This window comes from Scyliorhinus torazame, chromosome 21 (assembly GCF_047496885.1).
Source record: "Scyliorhinus torazame isolate Kashiwa2021f chromosome 21, sScyTor2.1, whole genome shotgun sequence".
In the NCBI taxonomy this organism is placed as follows: Eukaryota; Metazoa; Chordata; class Chondrichthyes; order Carcharhiniformes; family Scyliorhinidae; genus Scyliorhinus; species Scyliorhinus torazame.
This window is the reverse complement of record NC_092727.1, coordinates 45,484,739-45,507,454: the sequence shown is the minus strand read 5'-3', so window position 1 is coordinate 45,507,454 and position 22,716 is coordinate 45,484,739. Positions and strand designations below refer to the sequence as shown.

Genomic DNA, 22,716 nt, shown 5'->3' with positions numbered 1-22,716 from the left:
CCTGAGGAACTCATGTGATTAAGCACCATCCACCAGCCCTCACCTTAGTCGAGTAGCCTTCAAAACAAACTCTCCCACCACACCTAACTCCCCCTCCCCGTTCTCTGAGCCTCTGATTCTCCCCCCCCTCACCCCCCCCCCCTCACTTCCCTCTCGAGCCCCAATCACTTGGGACCACGGATTTTTCTTCCCAACCCTGTGCCGTCAGCAGCCCAACTTATCAACCCATGTCACCCATCACCCTCTCCCCAACACCAGGTATGCTCCTCGCCTCCCGTGATGCAGACTTAACTTGTCCTGCGGCCTTCACTGGCAGGCAACCCATCTGATTGGAAACTAGCCGATCAATCAGGCTTGGCTTCTGGCAGGGTTGAAATCAGTCACATAACTCTGTTGACACGCTGCCGCGTGTGGGTGAATCCCACCTACCCAGACCTCCATTACTTTGGGACCCACCCGCTTGTTCATGGCAGGTCAGCCAAGTACACATTCAGCCCTAAGTCTCCATTTGCTTGTGTGAAAGCTGGCCTGGGCACGTGCACATTCTTCCCGTGTCTGCATGGGTTTCCTCCGGGTGCTCTGGTTTCCTCCACAAGTCCCGAAAGACATGCTGTTAGGTAATTTGGACATTCTGAATTCTCCCTCAGTGTACCCGAACAAGTGTTACTGTAAGCCTACTAGTGACACTAATAAAGATTATTATGAATGGATGATGCCCATTATGGAAAGCGTTGCCCCAGTAGCTGTCCAAACTGTGGCAGGTGATAGACAGTTAATATGTTGGAAGGGTGAGATCAAGTGGTGAGGGGGGGTGGGAGGAGAGGACTTGCCTCATCAGGATCTGGCTCATGTAATAAGCGCCTTTGTCCCTTTTCATTCTTTCTTCGTAAATATAGGTGAATCTGGAGCTGACCTCTCTCCTACTGGATGGAGAGGACAAGAAGTCAAAGAGTAAACGTGGTGTGCTTCCCAAACATGCCACTAACATCATGCGCTCCTGGCTCTTCCAGCATCTTGTGGTGAGTGACTAGTTAACGTTCGATTCTCTATTTGGGTGGTGAGCGTTACGTACTGCGATTCTTGAGTGAAATTAAACAACGTCAATGCATTTGCTTTAATTTCAGTACGCTGCCAATGCAGCAATTCCATGTGAGTGCAACTGAAAACACTTTTATTTTACAGTCAGCAAATTTCCCGGGCTGCATTTTTCTCAAGATTAGCAAACAGTGACTATGATAAATTGGCAAGGAGTGTTGGCAGATTGCTTGTCCATGTCTACTCTGTGTGAAAATGGATCACAAGCACGAATGGAAAGTGAATCAGTCAAACATTTTGAACTTGTTATATTTGCCTTGATAAAGGTCAACAATAATGAGCTCCTTCCACATCGATTGGACAAATTAATATTGTGGCCTCGGTCAGACCTGATATAACTGAGTTCAGCAAAAGAAATTTGTCGTTATCAGGAGAGTAGTGAGTGCCAGAAGTGAAAAGCATAGAGGTGCTTTGTCATGGGTGAATCAGGTAGTGGCAAACACATTGGGGTAGTGGAAGGAGGTGAGGATATTCATTCTGATTTAAGATGATGATAATATGAGAAAATAAACAGTGATATATAAGATGGTGGCAAAATAAAGAGGGTTTATTGCTTTTCAACTCCAACTATGCAAATGCAGATCTTAATTTAGCTCCAGACTAAAAATAAATTGAGCTAATAATTATTCAAGAAATATAGTGACTTTATTCATATTGTTAGACTCAGTTAGCTTTCAGTGGGTTGAATTCATACTTGCGTTTTTGGTAAGTACTGAATTTGCATATTGTATGGGACTTCTCTGTTCGCTATTTTAGATGAAGTTATTAACCTGTTTAAAATGAACTGGTCACCACCCTAATTTAAATAATGAACGAAGCACTTTTATGCTAAAGCATTAATGTCACACTACGACGTTTCAACGCAAAGGTCTGGCAGTATTGAATATCAGTGTGTGACATCTGTGGCTTTCATTTGGAATTTTAATTGCAATTTACGATAATCACAAAAGATGAAAGAGCTTATTCGGAAATAATCTTTATACAGAGGGTGGTAAGAATGTGGAATCTTCTGCGGAGTCCACAGATCCCTTTAACAGGGAAAGAAGTGATAATTATCAAGAGTATGGGAGTGAACAGGAGAGAGCAATCACACTGAGGCTCATGCAGAACAGTTGTGCTCAGTTGCCTGTTTTCTGTGTCGTTCTATCAATAGAGCTGTAGAGGTTTGTAACACCAAATAGGGTTGTTTGGCTCGATATATGTGCTAGCTCTTAAAAAGACCAAGTCAAAACTAATCCCACTTGTCCTTGCACACAGCCTGATACCATCTTCTATTTTAACTTTTCTCTTAAAAGGTGGAATGGTCTTGGCTCTTAATATGCCCTGCGGCAGAATAGATCATGCTCTAATCCTTCTGCATAAAGATATTTTTCCTAATCTACCTCAGCAGTCTCTAAATAGAGTCACAGAGATAAACCCCATTGGTGCCTCTGCCTCGTGGATACCTGGTCGTTTGGTATCTCTATCTAAGAGAGAGCAGGTCATTGATGCTGCTTTCTAATGGAGGGCGGCACGGTAGCACAGTGGTTAGCACTGCTGCTACACAGCGCCAGGGACCCGGGTTCGATTCCCGGTTTGCGTCACTGTCTGTGCCGAGTCTGCACATTCTCCCTGTGTCTGTGTGGGTTTCCTCCAGGTGCTCCGGTTTCCTCCCAAAAGTCCCGAAAGACGTGGTTGTTTGATGAAATGGACATTCTGAATTCTCCCTCATTGTGCCCGAACAGGCGCTGAGTGTGGCGACTAGGGAATTTTCACAGTAACTTGATTGCAGTGGTAATGTAAACCTACATGTGACACTAATAAAGATTAATATTATTATTATGGTCACTGGTACCTCTGTTTAATGGATAGCTGGTCGTGGTGACTCTATAATATAAATGTTAATGTAAGCTTGTGACAATAATAAAGATTATTATTATTGTATAATTGATAGTTGGTCGTTGGTTCATCTGTTTAATGGATAGTTGCTCTTTGGAGTCTCTATCAATGGAGAGCTGGTTATTGGTGCCGCAATATAGATAGGTGGTCGTTGGTACCTCTGTCTAATGGAAAGTTGGTTGTTGGCACCTCTACATAATGATAATTGATTTTTGGTGCTTCTATATAATGGATAGTTTGTTGTTGGTGCCTCTATCAATGGGGCAAGCCACTCTTTTTGAGGCTTTTGCAACCAATGTTTTATCTCAATCTGTGAAGTTTCTAAAATATTTTGAAGAATCAACGTTGAAGATGTATCATGAGCATTTGGTAGCGTTTCTTATCCTTTGGTCCCCAAATGGGAGACTAAATAACAGCTAATGTACTGTTTGTTCAGCTGAAAATTACCATTCCGTTGAATATCTTACAGCATAACAGATGAAATCAGCCGTTTAACCTATTTATCTGTTTTCCATTTTGTGGTTCTATTTCAGGACATGAAATTACTAAACTGGGTACTGTTACAGCACAGGAACTGACCATTCAGCCCATTGTATCTATATTGGCTATCCTGCATGTCAGCACCTAACCTGATCGACTTCTCCTTCATGTTCCCCATATTTATTTTTTGATTTCCCCCTTTTTCAAGTGACAATCTGTTTCCAATCTGAAAAAATATATGGGGCGAAATTCTCCGGTATCGGCGCGATGTCCGCCGACTGGCGTCCAAAACGGTGCAAATCAGTCGGGCATCACGCCGCCCCAAAGGTGCGGAATGCTCCGCATCTTTGGGGGCCGAGCCTTAACCTTAAGGGGCTAGGCCCGCGCCGGACGAATTTCCGCCCCGCCAGCTGGCGGAAAAGGCCTTTGGCGCCCCGCCAGCTGGCGCGGAAATGACATCTCCGGGCGGTGCATGCGCGGGAGCGTTAGCGGCCGCTGACGGCATTCCCGCGCATGCGCAGTGGAGGGAGTCTCTTCCGCCTCCACCATGGTGGAGACCGTGGCGAAGGCGGAAGGGAAAGAGTGCCCCCACGGCACAGGCCCGCCCGCGGATCGGTGGGCCCTGATCGCGGGCCAGGCCACTGTGGGGGCACCCCCCCGGGGCCAGATCGCCCCGCGCCCCCCCCAGGACCCCGGAGCCCGCCCACGCTGCCTTGTCACGCCGGTAAGGTAGGTGGTTTAATCTACGCCGGTGGGACAGGCATTTTAGCAGCGGGACTTCGGCCCATTCGGGCCGGAGAATCGCGGGGGGGGGGGGCCCGCCAACCGGCGCGGCACGATTCCTGCCCCCGCCGAATATCCGGTGCCGGAGAATTTGGCAACCGGCGGGAGCGGGATTCACGCCAGCCCCCGGCGATTCTCCGACCCTTCGAGCATCAGGAGGGAAATCCATGTTCCAATCGTCCTTTGTGTAAAGCAATCAATTTTTTTTCCCCTGCATTGATAAGATACCCTTACCCCTTCACTCGCCACTGAATGAGGATTCTGCGCAGTTCTTTTTTGGATGCTCTGATCAATTCCATAGCCACTGCTTTCAGTTCCAGTATATTTAATAAGTTGATGACTGAGTAACAAGAATTGTAACTTGTGATGTTTTTGATTTATTGTCAGGTAAAACTATTTCTTGTGCATTATGTACAGATAATTTAAAACTCCTTTTTAAAAATGGCTATCATTTCAGTGTACACCACGCACACAGGAAACTTTCCTCATTTGTCTGATTTGCATCAATGAGCCCTGAGAAGATTACATTTGTCGAAAATATTTGTTTCCAATTTATAATAATAATAATCTTTATTGTCACCAGTAGGCTTACATTAACACAGCAATGAAGTTACTGTGAAAAGCCCCTAGTTGCCACATTCCAGCACCTGTTCGGGTACATAGAGGGAGAATGCAGAATGTCCAAATTACCTAAAAGCACGTCTTTCAGGACTTGTGGGAGGAAACCGGAGCACCCGGAGGAAACCCACGCAGACACGAGGAGAATGTGCAGACTCCGCACAGACAGTGACCCAAGCTGGGAATCAAACCTGGGACCCTGGAGCTATGAAGCAATAGTGCTACCCGCTGTGCTGCCCGTATTTATGCATCTTTGCGGTTTCATTAACAAGCTACTGACTGGATTTGCAATCGGTGGTGGGGGAACTGTCCGTCTGGATGGATAAATGAAGAGGGGCCAAGTAGCTTTCCTCATCTGTAATCATCCTGTGATGGGAGAGAATCTAGAACTTTCTGGCTTATCATTAAGGAATTTCAGCCCTGTATTCTTCATTATTATTTCCCTTTTGTTATTGCACTATTTTTAAATTATAGGTAAATTAAGTCATACATTACATTCAAGGCTCGTGCTGTAGTTTGGCTGTGACCTGTTCTTCATTTCAGTGTGTTTCCCCTTAAGGAGATTATCAAAAGCCTTGCTGAAGTCCAAGTAGACTACGTCAAATGCATTGCTCTCATCTACACATGTGGTTACCTCTTCGAAAACTTCAATCAAGTTGGTCAGACATTACTTCCCCTTAACAAAACCATGCTGACTGTTTTTGATTAATCCCTGCCTCTCCAAATGCAGAATTACTTCCAATAGTTTCCCACCACTGAGGTTAGACTGACTAGCCTGTAGTTTCCTGGTTTATCCCTTCCTCCCTTCTTGAATAATGGTGCCACATTGGCTATCCTCCAGTTCTCCGGCACATCTCCTGTGGCCAGAGAGGAATTGAAAATGATTGCCAACATCCCTGCTATTTCCTTCCTTGCCTCACTCAACAGCCTGGGATACATTTCATCTGGCCCGAGAGATTTATCAACTTTTAAGCCTGCCAGAGCACTCCGAACCTCCTCTCTGTCTATGTTAATTTCTTTAACTTTATCACCTTTCTTCTCCCTGATTTCTGTACCCACATCGGCTCTTTCAGTAGTGAACATCGACACAAAGTATTCATTTAGAACCCTGCCGATGTCCTCCAGCTCCAGACACAAATTACCACTGTGGTCCTTAATGGGCCCTACTCTTTCCCTAGTTATCCTTTTACCCTTGATGAACTATGCGATGCTGGTATCCTTCCATGTCCACTTTTAGTTCTCCTGATTTCCATTTTAAATTCCCTCTTGCACATTCTCACGACCTCTCGGGCTTCTGCTGTTTCGAGCCCTCGATATCTGCCATAAGCCTTCCTTTTTCTCTTTATCCACTGCTGTATGTCCCTCGCTAGGATGGCATGGTGACACAGCAGTTAGCACTGTTGTCTCACAGCGACAGGGACCCAGGTAAAATTCTGGCCTTGGGTCATTGTGTGGAGTTTGCACGTTCTCCCCATGTTTGCGTGGGTTTCCTCTGGGTGCACCGGTTTCTTCCCACAGTCCAAAAATGTGCAGGCTAGGTGAATTGGCCATGCTAAATTACTCCTTAGTGTCCGAAGATGTGCAGGTTTGATGGGGTTATGGAGATAGTGTGGGGGAGTGGGCCTAGGCAGGGTGCTCTTTCAGAAGGTCATGCACATGCAATAGGCTGAATATCCTCCTTCTGCACTGTAGGGATTCTGTGGATCTATGGAAACCCAGGATTCACTGAATTTGTTGGTCCCACCCTTTATCTGGTGGCAGTTCTTCCAGGCGGTTAAAGATCTGGTCATTTTTGTCTCTAGCGAGGGACTTTAGCAGGGCTGCCTGTTATCCCCATTATTGTTCACAATCGCTATTGAACCCCTAGCGGAGGCAATTAAATATGATCTTTCAGTATTTGCGCTATTCAGTGGAGCAAAGCAACGTAAAATTACGCTCTATGTGGATGATGTGTTGCTATTTGTATCCAAGCTGAACGTTTCTGACTGTTAGTGATGTGGTGGGTAGATTCAGTCTCCTCTTGGGTTATAAAATAAATTTTACCAAGTCTGAGGCTATGCCTGTGGGAAGGCTGAGAGGGAGACCTCCCTCATTTGCGAGTGTCCCATTTAGATGGTCCCCTTCAGGGTTTGCTTATTTGGGTATTCCCCCCCCCCCCACCTTCAGGCATTTGCATTACTTGCGTCTGTCAAGTGGTGCCTACATTGTTGGTTCTCCTTCCCAATAACGTGGCTGGACAGGATAGCACTGATTAAGGTGGATGTGCTGCCGAGATTATTGTATCCTTTACGGATGCTGCCAATCTTGTTTCTGCAAAGGTCCTAAAGGAAATTCATAGAATCATAGATTTTATAGTACAGAAGGAGGCCACTCAGCCCATCGAGTCCACACCAGCCCTTGGAAAGAGCATCCCACCCAAGCGCTCACCTCCACCCCATCCCAGCAATCCCACCCAACCCTTTTAGACACTGGGGGCACCTCTTTGGACTGTGGGAGAAATCCCGCGCAGACACAGGCAGAAAATGCAGACTCCACACAGACAGTGACCCAAGCCGGGAATCGAACCTGGGACCCTGGAGCTGTGAAGCGACAGTGCTAACTACTATGCTACCGTGCTGCTTCTGTTAATGGGGTGCTCAGTTCTTTTATGTGGAACAAAACAAAACCTTGCTTAAAACTAGCCAGACTGCCGCTTCCCAGTTAAGGGGGTGGTGTTAGTGTATTGAATATTACAATGTATCAGTTAGGTTCTCATCTTAGATTCATACCGGAATGGATCAGGGAGGACCCTGACTCCATTTGATTCGATATTGAGGCTGGCCAGTCTGTGTACTCCATCTGGGCCCGGTTGGTTCTCGGGGATTTCAAGGCGTGCCTATCAGGTACTAAAATCCTTTAATGATAAACACTCTGAGAAGGTGGAGGATGGGCTGCTACCTGGGAAGGAGATCTAATTTAATTTCTGCTCTCTCTCCCATTCAGGGAAACCTGAGTTTCCCACCAGGTCTGATGGGCCATGGATTTGATATCTGAAGGGATAGAGATATTTGTCGGCTGGGTGATATGTTTATTGTGCTCCCTTGTTATCGTTTGAACAATTGTCAACAATTTGATATCCCATAATACTCCTTTTCAGACATCTGCAACTCATTTGTCCTTAATAAGGCATCTCTGGATCCTGCCACTGGTGGAAAATATCCTGATATCCATGGACCCTAAGCAATTAATCAGCAAGTTTTATGATACTTGATGTTCTAGCTCCTGTGTGAATATACTTAAGACTCTGCGGTGTTGAGAAAAAGACTTTGAGGTGTATATTGATGAGGAGACTTGGGGCAATATATGGGAAAATGCCACTCAAATCCCTGTCTGCAATAGAACAAAGGAGACTCAGTTTAAAATATTGCACCATCTGCTTATCACACCAAGCTTAAGACACAGGTTTGACTCTACCACATCCTCTTTGTGCCAAAAATGCTAACTGGTCAAGGGAGACTACACATTGTGCTTGGTCTTGTGTCAAAATTAAATCCTACTTGTCTGGTGTACTTAAAGAGCTTGACAAGATACATGATTCTGCCTTAGAATTTGATCATTTGTTTTTAATTCTGGGGCTCTCAGATAGAAAGCTAATTGACGTTATTGATAAAAAATGGTTGTATCATATCCTGACATTTGCAGCACGAAAGAATACCTTCTGCCCCTGGATTAGCGATAAATTTCCTTGAGCTCAGAATTGTCATAAAACTGCCATGGAGTGTAACCCCAGATTTCCTAGCCTGTATATGATGATTAAGCTGAACCAACTATGTTTCTGTATTCATAGATGGAAAAATGTTCATGCTGTACTGTACCAGTTTTGCGGGTTAATTGCGTTATTTGTAAAATTGGAACAACTCATAAAAATTAATTAAAAAAAATAAATCAGATGGGTGGGACCCTCTGGGAGTGTTTTGGTGGGCTAGTGGGTCAGTTAAAGGGTCAGTGGACAACTGTTCTTGAGGCAGTCAGTTTCGGAGACTCTGCTGACCAGAAATGTTACAGGCGCATGGACTGGAATAGGTCCCATTCAATAACTAAAAGAAAGGAACAAAGAAAAAGGCTCCAAATTAAAGAAAGAGCAGGAAAAACCTTAAGTAAAGAGGGTCGTGGGGGCAAAGGTACCCCTTGGAGAAGTAGCTTGGCAGGGCCATAGATCTGCAAGTGGTCTTGTCAGCTAGTGTCAAATGTACTCTGGAATTCAGTGAGAAAGAATCTGAGGAGGAAAGGTTGAAACCACATGAAGTGGGCCATTTGTAATGCTGGCCGAGTGGGAGTGACCTTTGGTGAGAATTTCAAGGAGAGCTCTATCTCTTGTGAGGCAGAGTTTCTGCCAGATTGTTTGACTTGGTATTTACTGGAAACTGGGTGGGTTCTTAAGAAATCCATGGACTCTGTGTTGGTTACATCTATCATTTAGTCTGTAGTGTGGTGTGTTTGCCCACGGTTCATCACATGTGCCTTATACTTACCCTGAATATTAGTGTACGAGATAGATATTCTAAATTGTTCTGTATTTCTGAACTTGTATAGTAAAGTTTGTTAATATTTGTTCAAAACTTGTGGAATCTTGTGGCTTTCTTCCAAAAGCACCTGTCTTAAATCTCAACCTTTATCTTTTTTAAATTCACATTATGGGATGCGGGCTTCACTGGCTTCTCACTATTGTCATGTGAGAGTACCTTTAAGAAATGGATGTTTAAGCAATGTACCTTTAAGAAATGGAGCTGATCATATTACTGAAGTGATGTCAGAGGGTGGGGGGAGCTGAGCTCACTTCTGCTTTTTTGAGTTTCAGTTTGAGAAGGCAGCTGGGAGTGTCTGTGTGTTTTGCTGAGAGCTGCAGGAAGAAACACAGAGCTGGTCTGTTGATGTCTGCAATCCAAAGACTATAAATATATTGAATGCAACCTCATGTCTGTTTTTGAAGGTTTGAAGTCTTTTGGATGTTTAAAGGAACAGTTTGAAGGATTATTTAGTATTGTAGTCTTTTGGGGTTATCTTTGAAGTAATGTGTTAAGATATTCAATGTTTGTTTTTAAAAGGTTAACTTGAGTTCATCGAATAAGCATTGTTTTGTTTTAAAAGCCATTTGTCCATTATTGCTGTGTCACACCTGTAGAGTGGGCCGTGTGCTTCCCACACCACAATCTATTAAAAGATGTGGGTCGGTTGAACTCCATGAAACACTTTGGGGTTCTGTAAACCCGGACCCATAACACTATCATTTGTTGCCCATCTCTAAATGCTCTTGAGAAGGTGGTAGTGCGCTGCCTTCTTGACCTGTTGCAGCGCATGTGGTGTCGGTACACCCACTGCACTATTGGGGAGGGAGTCCCAGCATTTTCATCCAGCGACAGTGAAGGAACGGCAATATATTTCCAAGTCGGGATGGTGAGCGATTCGGAGGGAAACTTCCAGGTGGTAGCGTACACAGGTATCATGGGTTTGGAAGGTGCTACTGAAGGAGCCTTGTTGAATTCCTACAGTGCATCTTGTAGATGGTACACACTGCTGCTACTGTCCATTGGTTTTGGAGGGAGTGAATATTTGGGGGAAGGCTGCCATTCAAGTGGGCTGCTTTGTCTTGGATAGTGTTGAGCTTCTTGAATGTTCTTGGAACTGCACTCACCCAGGCAAGTGGAGTGTATTCCAGCATACTCCTGACTTGTGCCTTGTAGATGGTGGACAGGCTTTGGGGGATCAGGAGGTGAGTTCCTTGCCGTAGGATTCCTAGCCTTTGGCCTGCCCTGATAGCCACAGTATTAATATGGCTAGTCCAGTTCAGTTTCTGATCAATGGTAACCCCCAGGATGTTGATTGTGGAGGATTCAGTGATGGTAAAGCCTTTGAATGTCAATGGATACTCCTAAAACCTAGCCCGTTGTCCAAGCTTTTGTTTGTCTGTCCTAATATGTCCTTAGCTAACCTGGTGCCAAATTTTATTTGATAATATACCCGCAAAGTACCCTTGGCTGTTTTACTGTGTTGAAGAGGCTATATAACCACAATTTGTTATTGTAATTAAGACAGCATTAAAGCAAATTGTTAGCCTTTTATGTAACTTTTAAAATAAACCAAGCAAGGAGGTTTGTACCAACCCAATGTACCACTGAAAATGACTCTGAAAAGGGGCTTTGCAAATCCGGCATATATTACCTGCGAGAAACCTGAAGCATGAGTGAGAATGCTCAAATAGCATTTATACACAGCGTGAAAATTGGTATGAAGTTGCAGGCCTGGGGCGGAATTCTCCGACCCCCCCCCCCCCCCCCCCCCCGGCCGGGTCGGAGAATCGGCAGGGGCTGGCATGAATCCCGCCCCCGCCATGTCCCGAATTCTCCACCCCCGGCGATTCTCCGGCCCACGATGGGCCGAAGTCCCGCCGCTGTCAACCCTCTCCCGCCGACGTGGATTAAACCACCTACCTTACCGGCGGGAGCAGACGGGGCGATCAGGCCCCGGGGGGTGCACCGACGGTGGCCTGGCCCGCGATCGGGGCCTACCGATCCGCGGGCGGGTCTGTGCCGTGGGGGCACTCTTTTTCCTCCACCTTCACCATGATCTTCACCATGGCGAAGGCGGAAGAGACCCCCTCCCACGGGGATGACGTCAGCAGCCGCTGACGCTCCCACGCATGCGTGAACTTGCGCAGGCCGGCGAAGTCCTTTCGGCCCTGTCTGACGTTGGCGCCAAAGGCCTTCAGGCCAGCCGGTGGAGCGGAAACCACTCCGGCGCGGGCCGAGCCCCTCAAGGTGAGGGCTTGGCCCCTAAAGGTGTGGAAGTCCGCACCTTTGGGGCGGCCCGACGCCGGAGTGGTTCCCACCGCTCCATCACGCCGGGACCTCCCGCCCCGCTGGGTAGGGGAGAATCCTGCCCCCGGTTCATCAATGCTTACAATTCTCAGTGCTCTTTGAATGCTTTATGGGTCACTATATAGGAAGCCACATTTAATAGAATGTAAAATAAAATGATGGTAAAATCTGATCGCAGTCAAGAGTGCCATTCTCTGAACACATTGCACAAACAAAGCAATGGCTCTCTCTCGGTGCTACAAGAGTACAAAGATGGAGCAGCACCTAGCTCAGAACAGAATGAGATTTACAGAATAGCCTGCTACGATTGCCGTTTAATAGTCTTCAAATTAAAGCTGAACAATTATTCAGGATGAAAACCGGTAAATCTTGGAAATGACTGGTACTGGTCCAAACTGGTTTTGTACACCTTGGAACAGAACTCCAGTTCAGACAATTAGCAGTCATTTTCAAGTTTTGCTTTTTTTTTTTTCCTTCCGCAAGGGAAGCTTTTTTGTGTGAACTGTAACAGTTTAGGCATCCCAAATAAATGCGGCACAAAATTTCTCGAGTGCGCCCCCATCCCCCACCCCATCCTCCAATACCCCAGTTGGTAATTGTACTGCACAGCGTGTTGGAGCTGTGAATGGCATAGAAACATAGAAAAGAGGTGCAGGAAGAGACCATTCGGCCCTTCGAGCCTGCTCTGTCATTCATTATGATCATGGCTGATCATCCAACTCAAAAGCCTAATCCCGCTTTCCCCCCCATATACTTTGATCCCTTCACCCCAAGTGCTCTTTCTAACTGATTCTTGAAAACATCCAATGTTTTGGCCTTAAGCACTTCCTGTGGTAACAAATTCCACAGGCTCATAACTCTCTGGGTGAAGAAATTTCTCCTCAACTCTGTCCGAAATGGTCAACCCCGTATCCTCAGACTGTGACCCCTGGTTCTGGACACCTCCACCATCGAGAATATCCTTCTTGCATCTACCCTGTCTAGTCTTTTTAGAATTTTACAGATTTGATGAGATCCACCCCTCATTCTTCTGAACTCCAGCGAATACAATCCTAACCGACTCAGTCTCTTCTCATATGTCCATCCTGCCATCCCAGGAATCAGTTTGGTAAACCCTTGCTGCACACCCTCTATAGCAAGAACATCCTTCCTGAGATAAGGAGACGTAAACTGCACACAATATTCCAGGCGTGTCCTCACCAAAGCCCTGTAAAATTGCAGCAAGACATTCCCTGCTCCTGTACTCAAATTCTCTCTCAATGAAGACCAGCATACCATTTGCCTTCTTTACCATCAGCTGTACCTGCATGCTTACCTTCAGCAACTGGTGTATGAGGAGACCCAGGTCTAGTTGCACATTCCCCTCTCCTAATATATGGCCAATTAGAGAATAGTTTGCCTTCCCATTTTTGCTCCAAAGTGGATAACCGCGCATTTATCCAAATTCTACTGCATCTGCCATTCATTTGCCCATTCATCCAACTTGTCCAAATCACACTGAAGTACCTCTGCATCCTCCGCACAGTTCGCCCCCCCACCCAACTTTTGCCGTCTGCATATTTGGAGATATTACATTTTGTTTGGCATATAGACCAAGATGGTCCAAAATTGGATCCTTGTTTGGTGAGGAGTTAGCTGATGGAAACTGGGCTAACAACGAAGATGCTAGCATCAATAGATTAGAAAAAGGGAGAATCAGCCAGGGTGCTCCTTTTTCTCACTGTTACTGCCACGAGAAAGTGCTGTGCATTTAATGAGTGCTGAACATGTACAGTTGTGACTCCCTCTCTTTGTAAATACTGCACGCGCACACACAAAAAAATGGCTGTTTTGCATTGAGGGTTATAAATCTGGAGCTCAGCCTAAGATGTTGTCCCGAGTTTCACAAAGGCCAAAAAACATTTGCTGCAGCCCGTCCCGCATTTATACTAACTAAACAAATTAACTCAGCTGGCTAGAAAATATTCCTGGGGACCTGGTGGACTTCTGGGGGCACAAACTGGGGGTAAAATTAAGGAGGCAATGTGCGTAAACTTGAAGGGGGGAAGCAACAAGTGTAATCTATACTTTAAAATCGAAATGTGAGGAGATGGGAAAATGGAGGATAATTGGGTGACCCTCTTTCCCCCCCCCCCCCCCCCCCCAAGCATACATAATCTGGAATTGTTGCCCAGAAAATTATTTTTTATGTCTTCCAACGGTTTGACATTTTCAGAAGTCCTCAGGAGTAAGCTGTAGCCCAATGCCCATCATTCAGGTGTGTTACTATTGCCAGCTCAAATAGGGCCCATGCTAGAGTCTCGATGAAACACCAAACTGGCGCTGAGGAAGTTCATTTCATTTTTTTATCTACTTCCAGCTGTTCAACTGCTACAGACCTTTACATTTGGACAATTCCAGATGGCACTCCTGCCGCAACTGTTTCAGGTCAGGTGTGGGCAGAAGCATTGATTTGGAAATTTTATCATTAGTCTGTATGTTTGCAATCCCGTTCTCCATTTCATGTACCACATCATCAATCAGTGCTCTATATAAATTAAATTGAACTTTACAAGGAAAGCACCAAGATTGGTCGATGATGGGCTCAATTGGAGAAGTAACCTTTGTGGTGAGATAGGGTTTGTGGATGTTGAATGATATTTTAGTTTATTATAAAATTGATCGTACTTCTGGTGAAGGATTTGAAAGTCGTTATACCGGACTGTCCGACTATGGTCTTCCTTTATTGCCAGACTCGAGGGAAGCAAAGACCAAGAATAGGAATGTCCAGACGATAAACGGTCCCTTAATAATGCAAATTTAAGACTCTGCTCCAGTATTACTGACTTCAGGTGCATCCTTCCATGATGGATAAAGCCAATGATACTTCTGAGAGCGAGGAAGATAACAGGAGACTGCAGGGAATCAGGGTTGCCATTCGGGTATGAGACCTGCGGTTCCTCTGGGCTTTTGGAAATGGGGATCATCTCATGAATAATGGAGATTAACCTAACTGGACCATGGATGTGCCTGTGTCTTTCCATATCTATCTCTCCACTCCTCCATTCTTGTAAGATTCGTGTGGCGGGGTAAGGACTTGCTGTGCTATTTTTTTCGAGTAATCTCTGTGAATTATGCAAGACTTGTCAGAACAACCGTAAGTGGCAGAATCTAGGAAGATAAACGACAGGAGAATGATCTGCTTTGTTAAAAGTTTGTATGCCTTTTGTTGCCGAAAGGGTGAAGTTTAAGTCTCGGAGACCTGACTGCGAGTGATGTATGAGGTTAGAGAGCTGCTTGACAGATTCTCCTATACATTACTTCAGGCCCCAATTAACACTGATTCGTGCAATTAGAAGACTTCATGGGGCTTGTGAGGCAGACTCGGCTGCACATCCTAATGAGCCCCTGAAGGGGGTTAATGATGATGTTGCCCATGGACTGTTGAAAAACAAGAGCCTAAGCAATTTGTACTGCATTAGATATCTTTAATACTCTTATTTTCTGGTGCTATTTGTACATTTGGAACATAAGTAGATCGGGCTCAGCATTTCTCTGTGACAGTGGAGGACAGCTAAGGTTGTTTGCTAACAGTGAGATCCTGGCAACAAATTAATTTTTAACTTGGAAGTTATGACATTTTCTCAGTCCTGTTTTGTATTATGGATGCACCCTTAAATTTTGACTAAAATAATAATAATTTGAATAAATTGAAACCATCTGTAGATATTGCTGACGGCTTACAACCCTCTTGAAGAGAAGGGTGCACACAAACATACCACAAAAAAAATAATAATAAAAAAGAAATAAAGAATAAAATAAAATAACTGGCAAGGTATTATGCACCAGCTTAACAGCAGCAACTCTGTACAATTGGCAATATTATTTACAACACGTAAGTAGGCATCTGTTTGTGGGGGGGAAACTGGGGAGGTAGAAACAATTACAGGGGGCAGTACGCGAATGGGTCTGGTGCTGGTGTTGTCGCTTGCTTCTCCCGGATGGATTTTGCTGCCATTGTCGTCTCGCGATCACCTCCACTTCAGCCATTCGTCCCGTCTTTCGCCAGGATTTTCCTTGCTCTCTGTTCCTGTAGATGCCAAGTTTGTTATCGTTTCGCGTGCCCTCCTTCCGGCTATCATTCCCCTGGTCCCCATACCTGTCATTATTAAGAGTTATGTGATGCTATTCAATGATCAAGTGTGCTCAGAATGAGAAAAATTAAGGAAAAAAGGAAAGAAACAAAATGATTAATAGTCTCTGCTTCTGCAAATCTGCGCCAAGCTAACAAATCTTGAGGATGAGCCAATGAAAGACAGCCCCACGTAACACCAGGGCACTGAGCAGAGCTAAGGGTAAAACAATGGAAGATGGCTACAAGGATGCACTAATTAGTGCCAGCTTCGTGTAATGCTCTGGTAAGCAGAGGTTTGGGTAAATCTGATGCTACTCAATTGATTCCAAACACATGTTTGGGTATTTTTGAGTCTGCACCAATGCAACAAATCTCTTTGCTGCGGCCAGCAAAATCTTCCATTGGAACCCCAGCTCATTTCTCTGACCCAATTGTCTACTCGTGCCCTTTGGAGATGAGGCATAAAATATAACTAGTATGAAATCAAACTGGTTTGTACTATCCATCCTGGCAGCCCAACATGGAACCTATTACCGTCTTTCATAACACACTGCAAAGATTTCCTCAGTGCCACATAAAATTAAAACAGGACTATTTATCATCAAAATAATCTTGGATTTATCAGCCATCACAGAATCCATCAAACTAGACTGGCAAGTCCTCCTTGATCTCAAGGAACTATCTAAGAAAAAGGATCCAAAGGAACTGACCAGAAAATGACCTGTAGGTCATGTGAGACCCATTGATGAAGCTCTGGTGAAATCCTTTCTCTTTGTTCTGGTGCTTGTTCAATTTGATTTGCCTCTTTTTCACTGATTTGGCAGCCAATTTCCTAAATTGCTAAATAAATCCCTTTATTTAGCTTGGGTGGGATCGGGTGAGGACGACACAAAGAAGGTTAAGTGAGTTTGATCTAGCAGTGATCATGCAAAATATTGGTATTTTAGTTTATTTGTGGCCTGTGGGACTTTGTGACATGTGTTAGCCTTAGTTTGCAAACATACAGATTAGGAGCAGGAGTAGGTTTCCTGTACCTGCTCTACCATTCAATAAGATCCTGGCTGATCAGACTGTAACCTCAACTCCATACTCCACCTACCTCCCAGTAACCTTTCATCCTCTTGCACATCAAGAATCTATCTACCTCTGCCTTAAAGAATCTGCTTCTACTGCCTTTTGGTGGGAGCAGGTACGATAGCGATATTTAAGGGGCATCTCGACAAATATATGAATAGAGTGGGAATGAAAGGATACAGACTCTGTAAGTGCATACGGTTTTAGTTTAGGCAGGTACCATGGTCAGCGCAGGCTTGGATAACTTCCACCTCTGGACAAACCCGGTGACAGACCCTCTCAAGACGAACTTAATATTTCCAACCTCAGGAATTCCGCCAGTCCCTCTAAGCAAAATCTGTCACCGGGCTATCAGGGAGGCAAAGGCCAGGTCATCGGCCTCTCGTGATCCCTGGACTCCGTGGTCATTGGACACTTCAAATATTGTCACTTCAGGACTCGGCACCGCCTTCATCCTCAACACCTCAGACCTTACGTCCGCGAACCCCTGCCAGAACCCCTTCAGTTTTGGACATGCCCAGAACATGTGAACAGGGTTTGCAGGCCTCCCTGTGCACCACACATCTATCCTCTACCCCTACTCATCCTAGCCATCGTCATGTGCGCCCTTTGAACTATCTTAAACTGGATAAGGCCTTGCACACGACAAGGTCGCATTCGTCCTCTCAGTCCATTAGCTCCTTATAAGTCTCAGACACCTTACCCTCACCCACTCCCTCCCTCAATAGCATCTTATCCTGCAACCCCAAGGATGGCAAACTGGGAAAGGATAACATCTGCTTCCTCATAGAGTCCCCAACCTGTAAGTATCTAAACTCATTCCCGCTGGGCAGCTCATATTCCTCCTCCAGGTCCTCTAAACTTGCAAAGCTGTCCCCCACAAACAGGTCCCCAAACCGCTTAATCCCTGCCTGCCACCACCCCTGAAGAAAACTCCTGTCCAGTCTCCCATCCCCCGACAGTGAGGCATCTTCCAACCGCCGATGCTGCCCCCATACTCTCAGGGCTACCACCACTGGGCTTGCGGAGTACCTGGCCGGTGAGAACGGCAGAGGCACCATCAACAATGTTCCTAAACTCTTTCCCCTACAAGATGCCGTCTCCATCCACCCCCACACTGACCCCTCCCCACTACCACTTCCTAAATATAGCTCTATTAACTGCCCAATAATAATTCATTATATTTGGCAAAGCCAGCCCCCGCCCGCCTCCTCGCCCCCGCTCCAACAATACCTTCTTAACCCATGGGGTTTTCCCCGCTCACCCAAACTCCAAAATCAAAGCGTGACCTTCTTAAAAAATAATTTTGGGACGAAGTGGAGATGGCTCTTTCAGGTGTAAACGTTTTCCTGGGTGTGGAAGAGGTTAGTTGGGCTAGTTTGCACAGTGTGACTGAAACAAAATCTTTGGGTTTGGTGGAAAAGCTGCAATTAATCTTATTAATCTGAAGTGATGAGAAAGGTGGTGATAAAACAAACAATAACTCCGCATTTAAATTTGCCAGTGACACAGCCTAAATCATTAGAATTAGCTAGAATTCAATTCCAAATTAAACAATTAGAAATGGAGGAAGAAAATAAACTGAAACAAATAAATGGCTGAGGAACTAAATTCGTACTTTGATTCTGTCTTCACAAAGGAAGACATGAATAATGTACCGGAAGTTCTGAGAAACACAAGTTTTCAGTGAGGAGCTGAAGCAAATTAGTATTAGTAAAGAAATGGGGCAATTAATAGGATTGAAGCCAGATAAATCTCCAGGGCCTGATAATCTTCATCCCGCAGTACTTAAAGAAGTGGCCCTAGAAATAGTAGATCTATTGGTGGTCATTTTTCAAAATTCTTTGGACACTGGAATGGTTCCTACAGATCGAGGGTAGCTAATATAACCCCGCTATTCAAAAAGGGAGATAGAGAGAAAACAGGGATCTGTAGACCAGTGAGCCTAATGTCGGTAACAGGGAAATTGCTAAGATCCATTATCAAGGATTTCGTAGCGCATCATTTGGAAAGCAGTGGTATAATCAGAAAAGTCAGCATGGATTTACGAAAGGGAAATCATGCTTGACAAATCTACTAGAATTCTTTGAAGATGTAACTGGTAGAGTTGACCAGGCAAAACCTGTGCATATGGCTGATCTAGACTTTCAGAAGACTTTCAACAAGGTCTCACATAATAGATTACTATGTAAAGTTAAAGTACATGGGAATGTGGGGCAGTGGCTTGAATGGATAGAAAACTGGTTAGCAGACGGGAAGCAAATAGTTGGAATCAATGGATCTTTTTCCGATTGGCAGGCAGTGACTAGTGGGGCACCGTAGGGATCTGTGCTGGGACACCAACTTGTTCACATTATATATTAATGATGTGGACGAGGGAGCTAAATGTATTCTCTCCAAATTTGCAGACAATACAAATTTGGGTGAGAAGGTGAGCAGTGAGGAGGATGCAGAGATGCTTCAATATAATTTGGAGAGGCTGTAATTGGGCATATGCATGGCAGGTGCAGTATAATGTGGATAAATGTGAGGTTATCGGCTTCGGTAACAAAATAGGAAGGCAGATTATTTTTTGAAATGGGTGTAAATTGAGAGAGGTGGATACTCAGCGAGACCTAGGTGTCCTCATGCATCAGTCACTGAAAGTAAGCGCGCAGGTACAGCGGGGAGAAAAGAAAGCAAACGGCATCTTGACCTTCATCGCAAGAGGATTTGAGTATATAGAAGAGAGATTTTTTACTACAGTTGTATTGGTGAGACCCATCTGGAGTATTGTGATCAGTTTTGGTGTCCTTATCTGAGTCCTGGGATTGTGGGACTGTTATATGAGGAAAGATAAAGTCGGTTAGGATTATATTCATTGCAATTTAGAAGAGTGACGGGGATCTCATACAAACCTATAAAATTGTAACATGATTAGACAGGGTAGATTCAGAAAGAATGTTCCTGATGGTAGGGAGTCCCAAACTAGGAGTCATACTTTGAGGATAAGGGGCAAACTTTTTAACACTGAGGTGAGGAGAAATCTCTTCATCCAGAGTGGTGAATCTGTGGAATTCACTACCACAAAACATAGTTGAGGCCAAAACATTGTATGATTTCAAGAAGGATTTAGCTCTTGGGGCTAAAGGGATGAAGGGATATGAGGGGAAGGCAGGATCAGGGTATTGAACTTGATGATCAGCCATGATTATAATGAATGACGGAACAGGCTCGAAGGACTGAATGGCATCCTCCTGCTTCGTGGTTTCTTTCTATATTTCCATGTATGAAAGAAATAGAACTGAAAAAATTGGAAATGAAAGAAAAGGAAAGATTGACAATGGCAGAAGAAAAGGAAAATGTGAGGGATTTTCAAAAGGAAATGGAAAAGTGGAAGCTTGAGGTAGAAATTGAAAAATTAGCAAAGGAAGAAAGGGATAAGGAAAAAGAGAAAGAATTTGAAATTCAGAAACTAGAACTGCAAAGAGAACATCAACTTAAAATGTTGGAGTTAAAGGCAGAAGCTAAGGAAGATAAAGAGGAAGGAGAAACACTTCTTCATCAAAAGTTTAGTAGGAATATGTTTAAATATATTCCAGCACTGCCACGATTTGATGAGAAAGACGTAGAAGCCTTTTTTACCTCATTTGAGAAAGTGGTTAAACTATTGAATTGGCTGAAAACCATGTGTGTAGTGTTGGTTCAAACAAATTTGGTAGATAGAGCTAGTGAAGTCTTTGATCATTATCAGAGGAGGCATCTAGGGATTATAATACAGTGAGAAAAACCATATTAAATGCATATGTACTAGTAGCAGAAGCCTGCAGACAAAAGTTTATAGACCTAAGGAAAGAACCAGGTCAAGCATATATAAAATTCAAAAGAATTAAACAAAATAATTTTGATAGGTGGATAAGAGCATTAAAAATAGACCAAACAGATAACGCTCTTAGGGAAATGATTATTTTGGACGAATTTAAAGATTCACTTCCCGCATGAGCGAGAACTCGTGGAAAAGCAAAGAGTTAAAACTTCTAGACTGGCAGCAGAAATGGCAGATGATTTTGAATTGGTTCACAAAGTAAAGTATGGTTTTCGACATCAACTTCAATCTGTGAAGGATAGAAATTGGAGGAATGAGAAAATCATCGGTGGTCAAGGCAAAGGAGGTTTAGTTGGTGATGTTAAGAAGAGTTTGCCACAGACTAAGAAGAAAGCCTATGATAGTGGAAGAGAGATAAGAAAACTTAAATGTTTTCATTATAATAAAGTTGGACACGTGAAGTCACAGTGTTGGTGGATTAAGAAAAGTACTGGGAAGACAGACTCGGTAAAACAAGCTCAGCTATTGGGGTTTATTGAAGTGGGGAAAAAAAACATTATCCCAGTGGAAGAGGTACAACAACGTATACAGCCTCTTCAGAGGTTGGTGGAGAAGCAGGTGCCAGAACCTTTTAAGGATTTTATTTGTGATGGTAAGGTTTACTCATGTGTACAAGGTGGAGTAGGTTAGGGGATTAAGATCTTAAGGGATACAGGAGCAAGTCAGTATTTTATGGTGAGAAATAAGGAGATCTGTAGTTTGGAAGAAATATTGCCAGGAGTGGAATTAGTGGTGCGAGGAGTAGTGTGCCACTATGTAAGGTAAGGTTAGAGAGTCTGGTGAAAAGTGGTTAAGTGGTGGTAGGAGTGATAGAAAAATTACCTTCAGGTTTATGATTTTTCTGGGTAATGATATAGCTGGATTACAGATGGGAGTGCAGCCTACTGCAGTTGAAAAGCCAGTGGAAAGTCAAACAACTGAGGTGTTGCAAGAAGCATATTCTGGGTTGTTTCCGGATTGTGTGGTGTCAAGATCACAAAGCCACAGATTGACACAGGAGGAAGAGAACTTGAAGAGTTCCGATAGGGAGGCTGAAGTTCAGTTGTCAGAAACCTTGATCAGATGATTGATGAAGAACAAGAGCAGGTAGTGGATGAAGCGGAAGAAAGTTGGTTGAATTACAGCATTCAAACGTAACGCAGTTGTATCAGAGAGTCGAGACGGAAATCAAATCTGTGTGTCTACAAGAGTGTTATTACATTAGAAATAACGTACACTGGGCAGCACGGTGGCGCAGTGGTTAGCACTGCTGCCTCACGGCGCCAAGGTCCCAGGTTCGATCCAGGCTCTGGGTCACTGTCCGTGTGTTTGCGTGGGTTTCACCCCCACAATCCAAAAAGATGTGCAGAGTAGGTGGATTGGCCACGCTAAATTGCCCCTTAATTGGAAAAAATGAATTGGGCACTCTAAATTTTTTTTTTTTAAAGAAAATAAATAATGTACTAATGAGAAAATGGAGGCCTTTACCTATTCAAGCAGATGAGAAATGGGCAGAAGATCATCAAGTGACATTGCTGGTGGTTTATAAAAGGAGATTCTGTGGGTAGCGCAAGAATTTCCAGCAGGGGGTCATTTAGGAGTAGGGAAACCTAACGCAAAAATACTAAAACATTTTTATTGGCCTGGACTGCATTAGGATGTATTTGAATTTTGCCGTACATTTCAGATAATTGGAAACTGCAAAAGGTAATCAAACCAGCAGCGTTAATACCCATTCCAATGTTTGAGGAACCTTTTATTAGTGCCCTAATTGATTGCGTGGGACCCCTGCCTAAAATGAAAAGTGGGAATCAGTACCTGTTGACCACAATGGATGTGTCTGCTAGATTTCCAGAGGCTGTTCCATTAAGAAACATTATAGCTAAGAGGGTTGTAGGGGAGTTAACCACATTTCTTCTACAGATATGGCCTACTAAAATAAATTCAATCAGATAGCTCAGGGATCCAATTTTATG

The 22,716-nt window shown here is 44.3% G+C and overlaps 1 protein-coding gene across 11 annotated transcripts in view; it reads left to right on the top strand.

The window, feature by feature from the left end:
* pknox2 (pbx/knotted 1 homeobox 2) overlaps positions 1 to 22,716 on the top strand; it is a 786,965-nt gene that overhangs the window by 702,904 nt on the left and 61,345 nt on the right. For 10 of the 11 annotated variants that reach the window (XM_072486729.1, XM_072486735.1, XM_072486736.1 and 7 more), the window contains one exon: positions 897 to 1,019. The exons of the other annotated variant lie outside the window; for it this stretch is intronic. In XM_072486729.1, coding sequence (XP_072342830.1) covers positions 897 to 1,019 — 123 coding nt within the window. The remainder of the gene's footprint in view (positions 1 to 896; positions 1,020 to 22,716) is intronic. 11 annotated transcript variants of the gene reach the window in all.